The sequence below is a fragment of the Lissotriton vulgaris genome, unplaced genomic scaffold, assembly GCF_964263255.1.
Source record: "Lissotriton vulgaris unplaced genomic scaffold, aLisVul1.2 SCAFFOLD_444, whole genome shotgun sequence".
In the NCBI taxonomy this organism is placed as follows: Eukaryota; Metazoa; Chordata; class Amphibia; order Caudata; family Salamandridae; genus Lissotriton; species Lissotriton vulgaris.
Window position 1 is genome coordinate 766,815 of NW_028246705.1, and position 19,045 is coordinate 785,859.

The 19,045-nt window shown below is 41.2% G+C and overlaps 1 protein-coding gene across 2 annotated transcripts in view; it reads right to left on the reverse strand.

Moving 5' to 3' along the window:
• LOC147665784 (DDB1- and CUL4-associated factor 11-like) overlaps positions 1–19,045 on the reverse strand; it is a 316,877-nt gene that overhangs the window by 195,435 nt on the left and 102,397 nt on the right. For both annotated transcript variants that reach the window (XM_086949484.1, XM_086949485.1), the window contains exons 5-10: positions 14,479–14,579; positions 12,650–12,796; positions 12,456–12,510; positions 11,520–11,588; positions 8,507–8,564; positions 5,604–5,789 (exon numbers count right to left, since the gene is read on the reverse strand). In XM_086949484.1, coding sequence (XP_086805610.1) covers positions 5,604–5,789; positions 8,507–8,564; positions 11,520–11,588; positions 12,456–12,510; positions 12,650–12,796; positions 14,479–14,579 — 616 coding nt within the window. The remainder of the gene's footprint in view (positions 1–5,603; positions 5,790–8,506; positions 8,565–11,519; positions 11,589–12,455; positions 12,511–12,649; positions 12,797–14,478; positions 14,580–19,045) is intronic.

A 19,045-nucleotide genomic window follows, 5' to 3' on the forward strand; every position in this document is an offset into this window, starting at 1 on the left:
GTGTGTGTGTGATTTACCTACTGGGTATGCAACTTGGCTTTTATGAGCCAGTCGTCCAAGTATGGGAAGACATGCATTTGTTGTCTTCTTAAGTGGGCTGCTACCACTGCTAGACATTTTGTGAATACTCTGGGTACTGTGGTGACTCCGAATGGGAGAACCTTGAATTGGTAATGCTGACCGTCCACTACAAATCGAAGATATTTCCAGTGGGCAGGGTAGATGGGAATGTGGAAGTAGGCGTCCTTGAGATCTAAAGTGGCAAGGAAATTGCCTTGTTTGAGTAGAGGAAGGACCTGTTGAAGAGTGCCCATATGAAAACGGTCTGATTGTATGTATAGGTTTAATGGTCTGAGGTCCAAGATAGGTCTCAGGGTTCGATCCTTCTTTGGAATCAGAAAATACAGGGAGTAAATTCCTGTGTTTTGATGGTGCAGGGGAACTGGTTCTATTGCATGTTTTTGAAAGAGGGAAAGCACCTCTTGTTTAACCCCTTGCATGCTGATGACGAACCCCAGCCGTCATGCACTACGGTGCTCGTGTGCTGATGACGGCTGGGGTTCGTCATGGCCCGCCCCTGTTCATTTGTTTACAGCACAGGGGCGGAAACGGGCCAGCAGTCAAGGGGTTAAGAAGTGTTAAACACACTGTTGACATTGCACACTGTTTGGGTTGTATGTTTGGGAGAGTGCAAGTGAGTTCAAGGCAATAACCAGATTGGATGATTTGTCTCACCCACCTGTCCGTGGTGTTCCAGGCAGGTAGGAACTGTATTAAGCTTCCCCGACCGGGGTATAATGGTCCGGGGGAGTGGCGGGAAGTCACTGTTTGGAGGTAGAAGCAGTGCGAGTATTGGTAGTTTTACCTCTACCTATGCTGTTATCGCCCCTGTAGCCTCCTCTGGAATAACCCCTGGCAGAGGAGGTCTGTGTGGGATTTTTATAGGAGGTTGAGGAGTTATCAGTGTTAAAGCCTCTAGATGCATCCCAATAAGAGGAGCGTCGAAAGGAACTTCTGGGAGCCTGCGGTTTCAAAGCTCCCCTTGATTTGGCAGAATCTGTATCTTTTTTCATCTTTTCTAAAGATGAATCTACAGTAAGCCCGAATAAATGTTTTTGGCGAAAGGGTTGGTTCAATATGGTAGTCTGAACCTCAGGTTTGAACCCTGAAATCCGTAGCCAGGCATGCCTGCGTAAAAGAACACTAGTATTAATAGATCGGTAGGCTCTGTCTGCCGCATGTAGAGCGCATCGAATGGGGGTAATGGTTATTAGTTTACCTTCTGTATGAGATCATTGGCCCTTGTTTTATATTGATCTGGAAGGTGTTGTAGTAGGGTCTCTAGTTCATCAGAGTGCGCCCTATCGTACCTAGCTAGTAAGGCCTGTGTGTTGGCAATTCTCCATATGTTGGCTGCTTGTGACACTGTTCTTTTACCAGATGCGTCCAAGAGTGTAGACTCTTTGTCAGGCGGTGGTCTGGGAGTTAGCCCTTTTTCTGGCGTTGGAGACCACCAAGGAATCTATTGGGAGCTGGCCTTTTAATGTAAACAGGGTAATTTGGGGCAGACTTGTATTTTTTTTCTACACTAGGGTTAATGACTCTAGCCCTTACAGGGTCTTTAACGACTTCAGGAGCTTGTTTGATTACCCTTTTTAACATTGCGAGAATAGAAGTGGACCTTTGAGATGGTGCAAAAGTGTCCATGAGGAAGTCTTCTTCTATAGGGTCTGTGTGTAAATTTACCCTGTGATATTCTGCAGCCCTGTGTATACGCAGAGTGAATCCTATAGTGTCTTCTGGAGGGGATAATCTAGATGGACAGACCTCCTCTTGTGGCATATTAGGAACATCTGGTGTGCCATAATGTTCCCATGGATTATTTAAGATATAAGGATGCCTAGGTTTCCCGAGAGGTTCATCATCCCCTTCATTCCCAAAGGTGCCCTCATCATATGGAGGTGGAGGAGATTGTGGGGGTATTGAAGGTGGGATAGGAGAGATGTATTGTGGAGGTGGAGGTGGAGAAGGAATCCTTAAAGGAGAAGTAGCAATGTCTCTTTCCTTTAAAGGAAGAGGACGTGGCGTAGGTTTGTCCATTTTCCTTTTGTTGGAAGGACTAATTCTTAGATGACCTGTTTCTGGGTCTATTTCCAGAGTTTTATGGGTTGGATCTGAAAGCTCCTCCTCTGGAGTTTGTTGATTCGGTGCCAGTTTTTCCATCTCCGAGTGTTTGTGTGACACAATTTTTGGCATTGTTTTATGCTCCTTAGATTTGGAATCAGGGGTTTTCTTGGGTTCCGAAGGTTTGCTTGGGGTCTTTGGAACCAGTTGTTTGTTTGATTCCGATGATTTTTTTCGGATCAGATGTGTGTGTGTGCCAGTGGTCTTCAAAACCGGTTGTTTTTTCGGTTCCAATGATTGTTTCGGATCCGAAGGTTCATTGCTAGTGGTTTTCGGAACCGGTTGTTTCCTTAGTTCCAATGATTTTTTTCGGATCCGAAGGTTCAGTGTCTGTGGATTTCGTTGCCGAGTGCGCCGATTGTGGAACCAGGCTTCGGTGCAGACGGAGACAATGGTTTCTGTTTTGGCTTGTCTTTTGTTGTCGGTGCAGAGGATGGGGTTTTGGCACCGGCGGTAGGCTGGCTCGATCCAGAGTGGCCTGAAGGCTTATATGTTGACTTCTTTGCCGGGCCCGAAGGCGGGCGTGAGAAGTTTTATCCCGGTGTGCACCCAGGCCTGAAGGTGCTTTGCATGGATAGGTGGGGGGGGGGAGGGGTCGGCGTCAGTACTTACGACCCGCTGTCCTGGAGTGAAGTCTTTGACGTCGGATTCTTCTGCTTGGGAGGTGCTAAAGGTGCCCACTTAGATCTGCTCCTGCACCGGTACATTGATGCCTTCTTGGAAGATATCGTCCGGTATCGATGTTGAAGATCGAGCCATGCTTCTTCGAGCTTGACGATCTCGTATGGTTTTCTCGTAGCGGAAAGAGGCACAAGCTGGACAGTCTTTGGCCTCGTGCTCAGGTGAAAGGCAGAGGTTACACACCTCAAGAAGATCGGCGTGTGGAAACTTGAATCCACACTGAGGACACTTTTTAAAAGGAGTCCTTTCCATGAGCCAAAAGGCCAGATGGCGGAAGATAGGCTGGAAGGCCTGCGTTGACGACTGGAACCAAAGACTTGAAGTTTGTAGAGATGCGCGTCGATTGGGACACACAATTGAAGACAATACCGAATAAAGGGTAAAGGATTGCGCGTTGAAAGATAGATCGGTAACAACACCGAACTGGAACGTGTCAAACACATCCGAGCCCGATGGTAGAAAAAAAACAATCTGAAGATTGAGTTGATGCCCATGAGCATTATTGTCCAGAGGAGGAGTCACCTATCTTGTGACTTCCAAAGACTTGTTCCAAGACAATAACAAACTGCAAACATCCCGGCCCAACACCAGATGGCGATCTATGCATAGTCAGTGAACTGCAGCTCATATGCCTCGAACATACTGTTTTTTGATTTTTGCTTTTACAATTAAGAAAAATCACATTTTTAATACTAAGTACAGATCCACTGCCCACTAAGCTACTGTTATATGGACAAAGGCCCACCAACGCGGCTCCGTACCCTGACTTTCCCTTGTGTTCTCCATCAGCGAGTCAATAGGAGGTGCTTCATTATTTCCAATACCGAGCAAACACAACCAAAATTGAGAACGGATATGGCCCCCCCTCATACCAGACTATGGGACATTTGGCGGCAGATTAATACTAGTTCAAGGCACATGTGTTTGTATCCGTACTGCTGGTGGGGAAGCAACCCATAGCAGGTAAAACCAGCACCGACCAGTTCCTGTAACTGAGGTCCATGCCTTTCCCCCTTAATGTGTTGTTAGATTTGCACATTGGAGGCTATGTACAGGATAAATGATGCCCATGTGGGGACAAAATGGCTGAATCAAATCAAAATGGTGCTTTCCATCCCTACTGCCTGCGTGTTTTTTTATTCCATGACTCCAGAGAACACAATTGTAACTGGCTGCTTGGCTGAAGAAGATTACACAACAGTTTCCCTACCAACCTCTTTCTCTTCATTGCATTGAAACCCCAGCTTGCTCCTTTCCTGTACCATGATGGGCATTACTTATCAGACAGTTGAAGTTTCACATGGATGACTAGACACAATCCATACCCGTCCTGATTGCTTGAGTTAAGCCTTTCCGATGTTTGCTAACCAAGAAGTCTGAATCCTGAGAGATACAGATTTGTTTTTAATAGTCTCAGACGAACACATGCTTTTCATCCTAACCTCAGGTCTAAAGGTGGTGTCCAATTGGCTGCCTTTGGTTATTCCAATTACAAAATCTCTGGAATGGGCTTCATAAAACTAACCATTCCATTGATGTCTATGTTCAAAGTTGTTGTCAGCGTTTGTCCCCTAATGCCAGTTCCAATTATTATCGTATATGCCTAAGGGTACAATGAGTATCCCACTAATTTAAAAACTAGACCGCCATCACCTGAGTAGTTAGTGGACATGCACTTGATTTGGAGTATGAGTGCAGTTGCTTGGTTGTAATCTTCACAGTCCTTAAATTAGAAAGGGAATGTCTGTGTCTGACAGGCTAAATAAAAATGGTTTATAATATAGAACAAATAGTACCTGAGTCTTTAGCCACATTAGCCACATTTCCATCCATACCCCCTCCTTCTTTGTTACCATAAACGTAAAGGTACATGGTAGCAGGCCTGGACTGGCCATATTCAGGATTTTTCTCCCCATAAGTGCTAGTTAGATGGAACTCCGCTTTATTTGCAAAACTAGGAATAGGGCCAAAACGGTTGTGATGTAGGAGTAATCTCTGAAGTGGACTCATGATACAAGCATATGAATGAAGCAGAGGATAAAAGAGATGATTTTTTGGCCTCAGCTTAGATTAGTCCACACCGAAGATAAAAAATGTCCATACTAGGTGAGAAAGAGTATATAAGTGATACCTTGGGAGAAAACAAATGAGGGGGTGGAGAGTAAAATAATCATTAGTGTGAGAGAAAAGGAAGTGAGAAAGTTAAGCAGCTGACGAAGAGAGCCATAGAGATGGAGAAAGACTGAGATTAAGGAAGAGGATGGCAAGAAATCTGAACAGAAAGCACAACTGATAAGGAAAAACTGAGGAGAGGAGAGCAAAATAGCCATAATTGTGAGAGGAAAGGACAAAGATATGGTAAGCAGCTGAAAAAGGGGATGGTACAGAGAGATAAAGGGAAAGAGTGAAATAAAAATGAGGAATGCAAGAAATGTGAAAAGAAAGGCTAAATGATAAGGATTAAGGGACAGTGAGAGTAGAACGGGTCAGGTACAGAAAGAAGACTGGTGAAGAGTGAAATGATGGAAGGATGCAAAGACAGCAAAGGAGGGAGGTGAAGGGAAAGACGATATGAGGGTTGGAGTTTAATAAAAAGAGAGGGAGGTAAAATTAAGTACTATGGACAGCATTGAGAGAGAATGAGGAGGAAGTCTTCTCAATGGGAAGACAGCATGTGGGAGAGAAGAGAAGGTCATAAAAAGGAAAAAAAGAACTGGAAATTCCCCTATCGGGTTTACCTTGCTGTCAATGAAGGTAATTCCGTCTTGGTGCCCAGCAAGAACTCCCACAGGCTGCGGGTCATCCTCCCGCATGGTACGCCGGTCCCACACCTTCAGTAGGGCATCATCCCCGCCTGAGAAGAGGATGTGGGAACTGGCATCAGCAAAGGCAACAGCGTTAACGTCATCCTCATGAGACTCAATCTGTTTGGGAAAAGAGGAAGGAGTGACATTAGTAGAAAGGTGGAAAAGATCAGCGGGGAACTAGCAGGGGAGAGGCACCATACTAGGGACAAGTAGGCAAGAGAGAATGAGTTGTAAGTAACAGAAGGTTCTAAAACGTATCAAAACATTGAGTCAAACCCTATTTGATACCCTTTTAATACACTGAAAACCTAGAGGAAGTCATTTCACATGGCCTCAATTATTAAAAGTTTGTCAAAACAGAATAATGATTTTGGTTGCCATGGCTCCAGAGACCCATCAGATTCTCCCTATGATACTTAGCTCAGCTCGGCACTATTTCACATCTCATCCTCGATTATCTGTATGGCCATCCACTTGTGCTTAGTCAATGGATATGACCCTGTTCTTTGTCAGGAATAAGTCGTACTGTATTTACTTTGTCTTGCAAAGTCAAAAGGACAACATGATTATATTAAAGTTTATCTGGTTGCCATTACAGCATACAAAAAAAGTCCCGCCTCAAAAACCTTTCTTTACCATTCCAGTAATCAAAGACTTACTGGAAGGATTGAAGAAAACGTATCCGCTGATTAGACCACCTCCACCCTCTTGGGAATTGAATCTGGTTTTATCAAAATTGATGGGACCACTTTCTAGCACCCTTTATGGAAGGTAGTTTTTTTAGTAGCCATTACTTCGGCCAGAACAGTCATTGAAATCAAAGCTCTTTCGGCAATGGAGACCTGCACTCTTTTCCATAGCAACAGAGCAGTTCTTAGAGCACATACTGCTTTTATTTTTACCAAAGGTCTTTTCAGATTTTTATATAAAATAGGACTATTTATTTGTGAGTTTTTATTAACACTACAACATTCCTTTGTAGAAAGAGCCTTACATTCATTGCATGCTAGAACATTCCTTGAGTTTTAAGAAGGTAGAATAAAAGATATAAGTAAAAACAAAAACATTGTTTGTTAACTATGGTTCACTCAGAAACGGCATGGCTTCTTCCAAGCAATCCTAAGCTAGATGGAAAGTTTCTAGTATTTTTGTGTTGCTACCAATTTGCAAACAAATTACTTTCAGGGAAACCAAGAGCTCTTTCTACTTGCAGCAAAGTTGCTTCTACTGATTGGTTAAGAAAAGTTCCTTAAACTGAGATTGTAAAGCAGCTGCCTGGAGAATAATATACACTTTCATAAAACAATATTGTTTAGATGACGATTCTAGAACTGACACATAGGTAGGCCAAGCTGAATTAAATAAGGCATTTGGTTAACTACTAGGTTATATTAGTTATCCTGTTAGTTAGGACAGTTTGTTTAACTTATTGACAACCAGACTAGGGGCATGCTTTCTATTCTACGTGTATAACTATTAGTGAGGTGAGGATCCTAAGATGCAGAAGAAAATGTTAATTACTTTTAATCCTGGTTCTGCATATCCTTCATGAAGTCTTAGACAACGCATCCACCTCAACAGTTGTCTATAACTTTCTATTATAACATCTCACTTTATGGTCGTCCTAAAGAACTGGGGTTGTGAGGCAAACTTCCAGTACAGGGCATGCTGGGACAGAGAAGCTGCTTGTCTCACAGATACAGTACTCTTTTTAGCTGTTTTCACTCCGTGAGCTGAGAGAACACCTTTTCCTGCATTTTTCTCTTCCAGAGAGGGAAGGTTAAATGTGTAATTCGGATACTGTTACACATACCTTCACTTAGCTGCTTCATTGTTAAACTGTAATTGTTTCCTTTTTAGAATAATGCTCTTAACGCTGTAGACTTATTACCAGATTGTTTATCAATGGGGTGTCTTCCTCCAACTAAAGACAGAGATCTAAATAGATATATATGTATTTATTTAAAACAGAAAAAGAAATTTCCTTTAGAGGGTTAATTCGATATTTCACTATTTTCATTATTCAATTTGCACAGTCTGACAGAAGGATATGAATCCCCCCTTTAGACGATAATGAAACATACAGGTGTCTTTGTACTGAAAATGTCATGATCATTTTCTAACGAAAAAAAATATTCGCTTTAAAATAAACACAAACCAAACTGCTATTGTAAAACAAGGGAATAACATCTTAAGAGATGGGGCTATCATTCTTAAAAATCCCACATACCAAAAGATAATAGAGACTTTGCTGTACTTTAGCAAAAGGGTAAGTACAATCTAAAATTTCCATACATTTTGAGCTCTCTTTTAGACATGGAACTTTCAAGGCCTAGCCACATTGTTGTTTACAAATATTTAAAATAACTTTCCACAAGTTTCAAAAAATCTATTTTTCATCAAATTCAGTATATATATTTGCAGCTAAAAGAATTTCTGAATACTGTTTAAGCACCTCCCTTCAAGGGAGATTGGTAATTTGCAACACCAACAATTACATTATCTACAATGTTTAACCCCTTCGCTGCGGCGGCTATTCCGCCGCAGCGCTAAAGGGGCGGGGCGGCCGCATGCTGGTGACGGAGCCACTCCGTCACCAGCCGTGGTTGAGCTATGCTGGTGACGGAGCGGTTCCGTCATGACCCGCCCCGCTCATTAGAACACCCGCGCAGGCGCGAAATCAGCGCCGCGCAGGCGCGGCGGCCGGGCCATGACGGAACCGCTCCGTCATCAGCACAGCTCAACTGTAGCTGATGACGGAGCGGTTCCGTCATCAGCATGGAAGGGGTTAATAACAATTATCATGATTGATAGTCTTCAAAAGAGATACATACCTTTAAAGTGCGCTGGTTCTGCTCACGGTCGTATACGTATAGGCAGCCATCATTAGCCCTAGAAAGAGCACAGCACTTAGACCAGAAGTATAGAATTATGCAACACCCTCTGTTAAGAACCACCCGTCTCCAATATGGCCATTTAAATAATCCCATTGGTGGTCTTCTACACCAACCTCATAAAATATCACCCACAAATTTGTCATCATAACCTAATCTTTCATCCCTACACTTAACAGATAACCACTTTACTGGCAATAGGTGGAGAGGTAGGTAGGATTAAAACCCTTCACGCATCATCTTTGCCTTACAACCATGACTCACTGACAAAGGTGCACACTGGCTAGCAGTATAAGTTCAACTCGACTTCTCCAACACTGGATCTTTCATTTAATCACATGCTTGAATTATTCCCCTTAGTCAGGCTGGGATTCCCCATTCCCATCCCAACTATAGGTATGATTCAACCGTGTGAATATATGAAAGATTCCAATGCTGGACAAATGGGGTTACAGGTACATAAGTAACTTACTTGCCAGCATTTGATCTTTCATTCATCTACATACTTGATTCATTCTCCGTTGTCAGGCTAGGAATGGGGATTCTCAGCCTGACGACGGGGAATGAATCAAGCATGTGAATATATAATTAAAAAAACAATGCCTGAATCATTCCTCATCATAAGTAACTAACTAACTAATTTCTTCTCTCAACTTTGTGCAGCGCAAAACTGATGCTCTCAACTCAAAGATCTCTGTTAGAACATTCAATGTCTAACTTCACCTCTATGTTTACTGCTCTTGTGAAATCTCGATCCCTGCAACTGTGGAAGAAGCTTACAATGCGCACAATACTGAGGAGCAACCTTAAACAACTTCCAGACAGAGTCTCATATGATGACATCCGTAGTAACCTGTTGGATAACTATTTTACAAATTCAGCCTTTTACCACAGAATACCCAGCCACCCACAATGAATAACATCTCCTCCTGCATAATGCTAACTATCTTGTTGCAAAGACCGAAATGTCCAACTTACTCTGCAAACCCCTGGACACAACAAGGACCAAAACTCTAAGTTCACCTCTGCACTACATAACTGTAGAAAATGCTGAAGCACAGGCTGATTAACTGTTCCTTCGAAAAACCTGATTGAACAAAACTTCTCATAATATCATGGATCTTCTGCTTCCTCCAACCTATTCCATCATTAGAGGTAACAGCACTGGGATGTTTGGGATAGGCATTCCATTGATATAGAGAAATACTTTTCATTGGCGATTTCTAATAATTAGTTTTCCACAATTCAGTGCTTGCCTCTATCACTATATTCATATCTTAATTCCTCTATTAGAATAAGGGCCTGATTTAGATCTTTGTGGATGGGTTACTCCGTCACAACAGTGAGGTATATCGAGTATGTTAAAATATAAATGCCATGATATCCTATGGGATTTATATCTCCGCAGATGAACTATCCAGAAACATGTCCGCCAAGATCTAAATCAGGCCCTAACTGTTATTTAGCAACCCCCTGATGAAATTACAACATTTAATGAAGACTGCATGGAGCTCATGACAATCCAATTGTTTTGTTGCAATGATGATATCTTTTGTCAACATTTCAATCTTCAATGGAGCAACCTGGATGAAGCTGCAATGACTCATTTCCGCTCTGAAAATGATGAAATCAACACAGCCTTAGATGTACAACATCAAAGGCTAGACTCTGGCTCTAAACCTGTATACTGGTCATATGATCATCTTATCCACTTCTCTCTGCTCCTCTTACACTCCGTAATCCTGGGCCAATCCCAAAAAGAAGATAACTTGGTTTTGCAACACCAAAAAACATTGGCCTTAAGAATACTGCCTCAAGAGCACAGAATCTACTCCCTTCAATCAGTCCTGAAGCTGATATCAGCAACTGTACTCCCTACTATTGTGGCTGTCTCTCTGATCTGCTTGATGATAAAGCACCAAGAAAAGACCAAGACCTTTGGCTCCCTGGTTCAATAATGATCTATAAAAAGACTGCTAGAAAACAAATTGAGACAATCGCTTTCTAACTTGATCGGCACAGGACAGCAAGATCGGGTTACAAAAAAAAATCTTCAATGAAAAGGCAACCCATTTCAGGTCACTGATAAACACATCTAAAAGCCTCCACAAACAACTTCTAGAACTAGTCAGAGATGCCAACAGCCCCACTCTCTCTTAAATTTGATGGCCCAGAGGCTATCAGAAGGATTTGCTCAATCCTTCGACAATAAAGGGAAATCTATTGAGAAATCATTGCAAGAGAATCCTGATTCACAACTCAACCTCAACGCCCCTTGCAAATATTTGAGTACATGGCAACATTTTGACTTTGTCTTGGAGGGTGATTCACCTAAAATTATCATTAGGATCAAAACCTCTAACCATATTCTGGGTCAATACCTGGCAATATTGCCAAAGACCTGGCACATCACTCTCTACCTTACTGGACAAATGTAGTGAATCTCTCCTTAAGTCAGAGAGATCTTCCTAACAGCCTCAAAAGTGGCCCATGTCTCAAAATCCAATATGCAGCTGTAGGCAACCAACACAACCTTTTTCTGGAGCAAGGCTTCCCTTTCTTGCAAAAGGTATTAAAAGCTCTGTAGAAATGGAAGTAACTGAGAGAATGACGCTGCCAAGGAAATGTCAACTACTGTCCAGTCATTTGATGCAGATCCACTGAAACAGAAATCTAGTCTCGGTCACACCTAACACCAACCAACTAATTATAATATAGGATATATCGCTTTATTATCCCTTGCTTAGTCCATGTGTAGAATTTAGAAAACAGCTTTCTCAATGTATATAGTACTGAACAAGATATATTTTTCCCAGTTCCTGAATAAACACACCTCACCCACAACTTCTGAGGCCACAGCATACTTCCACTACTAGTTACTGGAACTATAGAACTGACCATCAAAACAAACTCAATAAGTGTGTATAGAGAAGCAGATAAGAGTACTACTCACCCACCAAGTACTTCCCGACCATCTGAGGACACTGTGATGGAAAAGACAGCAAAGCGGCGTTCTGCCGGGCTGAAGTGAGAAGGGATAAAAAGGTAAGATAGAGGCATAGGGAGGAAAGATAGAAAGAAAGTGAGTGAGGACAGGATCACAACAGTGACACAAGAGACAGAGAGATTTAAAAAGGGAAATAAAATAGAGAAATAGGAAGCAGAGAGAGGCAATGAAGTGAAAAAAGAGCCGGAAAAGAGAAAGACTGACCAGAGAAAGATAGGCTAAGCAGAGCAGTGGAGAGAGAGGGTGTCATGTTACAAGAGTAATGGGGAGAAAAGAAGGGAAGAAAAACAGGAAACAAATGAACTGTTGACTGAAAAGGAGGAAGAGAAGAAAACAGCAAGGAAGTGGAAGAAAAATAAGAACAAAAATTATAAAATATGGGAGATAAAAATAAACAAACAAGAAACAGAGAGAAGACAAAGGTAGTTGCAAGAAAAAGGGAAAGAGAAGAATGGTTAAAAAAATAAGAAAGCAGTCAATATAAAATAGGTAGTGACTGAGAGAGCAAATGATATACAAAGGGGTTAGGAATGATCATAACCACATGGTAAAGAGACAGTTCTCCTCAGATGCACCCTTTATTTCCGCTTGACTCCATGTTTAGGTGCCACACTAAACTTTGTACAACACTCCCTTCCCTACCTTTATGTGCTCTTATTTTTTGTGATATCCTCATAAGGTGCCTAGTTTAGTTTGAGACTCTTTCCGACCACCCACAATTCAGATGAATGCATGCATTATATATGGGGAGCGGGAAAAAGTACAGAGATAACACACAGATCTAGGAGAAGGGAGGGCAGCACTCTGATGTAGCTTTCCATGCAATTTCACAACATGGTGGTATAATGAGCTACAGGAAATACAAATAATGCAATGACTCACCTCAAGTCTAAGGCTGTGTGTGTATTACAATCTCCATAGATATTACAGATGTGAACTAGAGAAGAGAGAGAGAAAAAGATAATAGGAAGCAACAATTAAATGCTAACCGAGGCATTAAAACCAGTCCATGACTGAATCAGACTGGAACTGGGCAGGAAAGGAGTTGAGGTTCGACGGTTGGAGAGGTTACTTACTATAGTCTGACCAACTGGAGTAGAGGAAGTGTGTTCCATCTGGTGTGAAGGCAACATCCAAGATGCTCCACCCAACATCGCGGGCTTTTACAGTCTTGAACTTCTTGAATCTGCCATAGCGGCAATCATACAATCGAATGTACTGGTCTAGAAAATCCAGAAACAAGAAAACAGTGTAATGGGGAGCAAAGAGAGTTAAAGGTCTTCTTACCCTGTAAGTAAAAAGGGCAGTCTTGACATAGTGCATCGTTATAAACAATGATGTTTGAAAGAAGCATAAAATAAGCAGAAACCATCAACCAAATAAATATCCATACTTTCAATCAAGATTAGCTTCACAGCGGCCAGAGTTCGCAGTATGACCTCACAATAAATATCAGCTCGAATGTTGGCAGGCCTCGTGGTTAGGCAACAAACAAAAAGCAGGGTGTGAAAAGCTGGGCATGCCTCAGTAAGTATTTAGATAGACACATACCGAACAGGAGGCTAAAGAGCAAAGAACAGCATGGACTGGAATAACAATGAATCTATTTGGAAACTGGGACTGACGCACCATTCAAACCTTTATTCATAAAAGTCAAGAATAATTCTTATAACAAAGATATTTAATGCAGAAACAGCTAGAAGGCACTTACACAATTTTCACCCAAAAACAGATGGCAGAAAGGAGCATCTTAAAGCCAGGGTGGAGGCACCTGTAAGAGGACATTATCAACCTGGCACTTGGCAGAAACACACAGTGTGTATGAAGCACTCGGTCAACAAAAAATTGGACCCAGTGTCCAGCCTGTAATGACCAAGTACAGGATGATCTTCGGGCAGACATGAAGACAGATCCATTTAAAACCAGTAGAATGTTGTTACTGGGAACCCAGCTCTGACTGACAACTCCTTGAGGTCACAATACACCAACAGCAATGGAGTACTAAAATCCTTCAAGAGGTTTGATGGGTCGATTATAAATGGCTAAATCTCACAGTTACGTGTACGATATGTGTAGTGCATGGGTGGCTCATTGTGCATTAGTCCAATTCCGATCGTCCACCAGTGCCCTAAACTTAGGTTTCAAAACATGCGTGTGTACCGTATAACACTCATATGCCCTTACTCTTTTGCTTCTAAATAGTAAAATAGAGCAAATTAAAAAAGAGGGCCTCATACTCAATGTATGTTGGGAGATCACAGAAATGTGCTTCACTGCAACTGGTGCTATAGTTTCTAACCGATACATACACCCACAACACAGGCCAACTTAAATGTAATCTGCAGAAAAACTCATGGATACGAAAATGGGCTTTGACTCTCAGATCCTGGGGCATTGGGGAAAAGACGGCAGTTTAGAACTTCACATTTGTTCAACTTTATCTTTAAGTCCGGAAGTAAGCCTCCATTTCCGGCCACCATTCCCCTTATTTTTATCATTTAATGCTAGAATCAATAACGGGAGGTCAGAGATTTGAGCATCTATTTGCAGGAAAAAGTATCACAATATTTAGCAAATGGTGCAGGCGTTTTCTTGGTAGTCTGGGTATCAGACAACAGCATTTCCAAAATTCCCAAAAGGACTAGCTTACAAAGCAAACACAGGAATGAAGCAAGCAGTCTATTCCACAAGCTGAGGATGAAGGGTTGAGAAAAGAGTGAAAAATAAGAGGAAGGAAAAAATGAATCAAAGTCTTTCAGACATGAAGGAGCTGCAAACACACACAACAACATTCCAAACCTGAGGTACTCTTCTCAAAGTTGAAAGCATCATGCACCCCAGATCCAAAAATGCTGAGATGCAGCAGCTGCCTGATATACAAAATAAGGGACAGTACAGTAAGTACCTTGACAAGCCGACATGAAGAGGTCGCCACTCTTAGCATAGATCCCACAAAAAGCCTTCTGGGTGTAGGAGTCTGTGAAGCTCAGGTGATTGGGGAGGAAACTAAAAAGAATGGCATAAAGACGGAAATTAAGGGGGAGAAAACTGTACTCAGCAAGGCATAGTTAATTGCTTGTAATTTCATTTAATTTCTTCCTAAATAGTTTATTTGAAATGAAGCCTAGAAGACCACAGAAAATGTGTGGCACCTACCAAACATCTTTTAGATCGAAAATTCTCTTTTCAGCATGATATTTTTTTAACCAATGACTATCTAAAAGTAATCATTTTCGGTTTCTTATAAGAAAACCAAAATCCAATTAAAATGCAATTTTGATATAATCCAACATCCTCACTAAACAGAAATATTGTCACTGTTAGGTTACAGCAACCAAGTGACCAAATGTCACACAGTGCATATACCAGGAAAGGAAAGTTCTTCTGAGTGGGGAAAAAAAATTCTTGAGGCCTTCTCAAAAAATATTTGGCCTCTATGCCAGTGAGGAAAGATGTTTGGAAAGGGTTCTCACTATGTCGCAATGGCTGCTGAGTGGCTCTTACAGGAGGAAACACCTGACAGATATTCTGGAGATGAGATCCAGCCGGCACTACGATTTGCTGAGTGATCTTTCCAGAACTAGATTCAGATAATGCCATTGGTGGAGTCAAGGCAACACAACAAAGATCATTGTAGACTTGGACTGTTTAAGCTTGTCTACCTCCAAAGTAAGTTGTATCGTAGGGCACGTAATCTAAAACATCTAACAATCCGTTCAAAAAACAGTTCCAATTGTAGTGCTGCAGTTAACATGTGGCCTCACCTATTTATTTTGTTGCAAACAGTCCAGCTGGATGTTTTATCACTGCCTAAAAAGTTAAGTGATGGCCTGTAGGTTTAATATATTTGTTAGGCTTGTGTTCCCTTAAGTGTTCGGCTGAGCTCATCTGCCTTTACTGCTGACACTTAGAAATGGACTACTTTTATCCAAAGATTCCCTACAATCAGCCAGTGGCAGATGCTCATTGCTCCTCTTAAGAGGGATCTTGAACCTCAAAGCATGTTCAATTAGTATATTGTTGGGGTGTTGTTTGAAGGAGAAGGAAATTTAATGAAATCGAAAAAAGGAATCTATTTTAGAGTGAGATATTCAGCACGCAGGTTCTGTCTAATAGGGTGTTACAATTTCTCCTAATTCAATGACCCCTATTCGCCCTGAACTGCCAGTTGATTAATGTGGGTATTCCCATGTATTCATCAATGTATACATGCCTATTTATCTTTGTAGATGTTTCTGCAGAGAGACTCTGGAACTGCACTCCCAGTATCATATTTTCAACAGGGGTTGAGAAGAAAGAAAAGGAATATATGTGCAGGTCTAGGTTACAGTCTGTTCCCATTAACCAGATTGCTGGATTCACTGGTCTTCCATACATTCACAAAGGAGCATCCCATGTGGTTGTGTATGAAGTACAATAAATATGCAGGAAGGCGCTAAGCATAAACATATGGCTGGAGAAACAGGATTTATTCAATAAAAGACACATTTCTGGTTAAGACAGGTCATATTACCTGGGCTTTTGTAAAGCGCATGCAACTCACTAGGATTTCATGGCATTAGGGGATAAAGATGTCTTAGAAGGTACCTGCTATCCCCTTTCAATAAAGAAGAGAAAAGCAAGATTTCCAAAACTGACATTCCAGATTTGTCCAGAATTTGCTGAAATGGAATTAAGGTCAATTAGTTGCGATTCATCTAGAGGGGCATATCTTGAAAGATTTGCTAAAATATTTAAGCCTCTTACCACCTTGTCTCAAGGGTGGACAGATAAAGCAGGCTGCAAATACTCTAAAGCATTTTGAATGTTCTGATTCAACTATGAAAAGTGTAGATCCAAGAATTGGTAAGGCTGAATTCATAATATGGTTAAGGAAGTATGCATCTTGTTTGTACACAGCATGCATATTTCCCCTTAATGGAAAAGGAGAAATAGTTGGCATAATAGGAATATTCTAAATTATTTTTGATCCGGTTGTTGGTGGTTGTTCAGTCAATAAATGGTCTATACAGCTTATTTTGATAGCTCAGCTTCACAAACAAAGAGCTTCATCCACTGATCCTGAAGGATTTTTCTTCTTGAAAGAGCTGTGCAAGTGTATAGGGAAGGTGTTCAGAGGAGAGATATTTGGAGGAGCTGATTTGAATCTGAGGGAGATTATACCTATCACGTCAAATGAGAATATGATATTATCCATCTCATTATCATGTTTAGAAGTTGGGGCAGAGATACACAGTCATTGTTCGCTGAATCAAGGCCAGCTAAGGTCAACTGAGGTTTCTATGCCCTCTTGCCCTTAGTCTGCGGTTTTTCCTCTGGTTGTATGACTTTTGAAGACTTTGGTCTTTGCCAAGGGTCGTGTACTAGTATCTGTAGTTGTCTGCATTACTTTCCAGACTAAGTATGTTAAAAATGGTCAGCCTGAGTCTTGATCTTTTTATTTCACTAGCATCATGAAAGCTCAATAATGTGCAACACGAAAAGGGAGATCTAAAATCTTCTGTTGTGTTTTCAATTTCAGGTCGAAGAAATTCAGGTTCATGTATGGAGCATGTTTAATATTGTGGAAATAGCCATGATTGGAGCAGTCGGATATGTCACCACTGCTGTTATGCTCAATCAATTAATTTTAACAATCTCCCAAAAATCCTGAAGCTGGGATAGAAATCGGTTTAACTCTATGGATTGCAAAAATGACCAGTCATAACAGCCAAGCAAAGCCAATACACTGAAGTGCTGGCTCTTAGCTCCATGGCAGAGCTGTTTGTTTTTTCTACTCACACTGCCTAGGGCAGCAAAACGAGATGATGAAGGACACTTCTTCCTGCGAGTGGAAGCTAGGATTAGAATTCTGTGGAGGGTCAGAAGTATTTGTGAGTACTGTTCAGGAGCCATGTACTTCTTCTGTAGTTAACAGAATTTGACAGATGCTGGTGTCGGAAAGTATGCATGAACCGTTTTTATGGCCACAGAACTAAGGTACAAGAGGGTCTTGCTAGAGCGTTTTGTTGTAGATTTTAACAAATGGGTAGAGATTCCAACAATACTGAGGGGCATGTTACAGACCTGTAACAATAGTTCTGAAGCTTGAGGCAATTCTAGTGGCATATATTGTACATCATTCTACCAGCAAGAGGTTAGGTTCTGAAAAGCATCTAAGTAAATGTTTTTGAGCATGTTTTTGAGCATCAACCATGGCAAAAGTAATGAATCAAGGGAATGTTGACAATAAGCCCAAAATTACAAGCAAAACTAATTGCCTTCCTAAGCTCGATTTTTCCTGATACTTATTTGTGAAGCACAATGGGAAAGTTTATATAATGAAATAACACAGACTACAAGTTTTCATTTCACTGGAGAGGTCAGAAAGTGCCAGGTGAATTTAAAATAGCCTCAAGAGGAAAAACTTCAGTAATTGGTGCACAGGTTTTTCCCTTTACAGTACGGTCCTTTGCTGTGAAATGATTATAAAGCAGTATTCCACAAAGGTAGGTGGGCCTTAAGTATTAACCAAATGTTTACAAAACTGTCTGCCCCACTGCCACCTACATGAATAAGTACCAATCTGCTGAATTCCCAGGCAGAAAAAACTACAAGTGAAAAAAATATTGTGCATTCTAAACATTTTGGGATCTAATTAATTTAGGGAAAGTGGATATTGCACTACTTAAGTTGCTGAGTTATTGCAAGCTGCAGAGTTTCTGTGATTTACCAGGTTTTCAATACTGGGAACAAGGGTCAGCTCCTGCTCTAAAATACACATAGGTATATTCATGCTTTTATAAAGAAACCCCAGAAATTGGAAGCCATAGGGATGAGTGTTTTTATGTTTAGATTTGGGATAACTGGGATACGTTAATGCATTTTATTTACCTGCCATTAAAGTAAAATGAAAACAATTTAAGGCCACGCTCGTTTTCTGTCCTCCAACCTCCTATATGTCACACTCCTCTACAATAGTGGAATACAACATCAAAGCTCCTACTGTGCATGTTTCTAATACTTTTGCCATAACAGGAGGTATTCTTGACAAGTAGGGCCAGCATGGTGGCTAGTCAGAGCAGAGGAAAGGCACAGCTTGGGAAACCTGGAATCCAAGGGTCTTAACATTTTGTAACTTTAATTCTAGATGTATTTAATTTAAAATAGAATATGTTGCATTTATATAAAATAAACATCATGGCTATGGAGTACAAAAAAATGTGTTCTAATTCTACGGACTGCTGAGATAACATCAACTACGCAGCTTACATTGAACCAAAGGAGGCTGCATTTTTTGGGGGCATTTAAAACGCCCAACAGATATCAAAATCCACAAGGCTGCTGGCAAAATTGGTGGAGTGGGATAGCCTGGAAGAGTTGATAGAGGCAGAACGACGGAAAAGCTGGTTAAATTTTGAGTCAAACCCTTTGACAAACAGTCAGGTTTTTATCCAAAGTGTAGAGAACTGAGCTATGACTTAAGGTGCCCA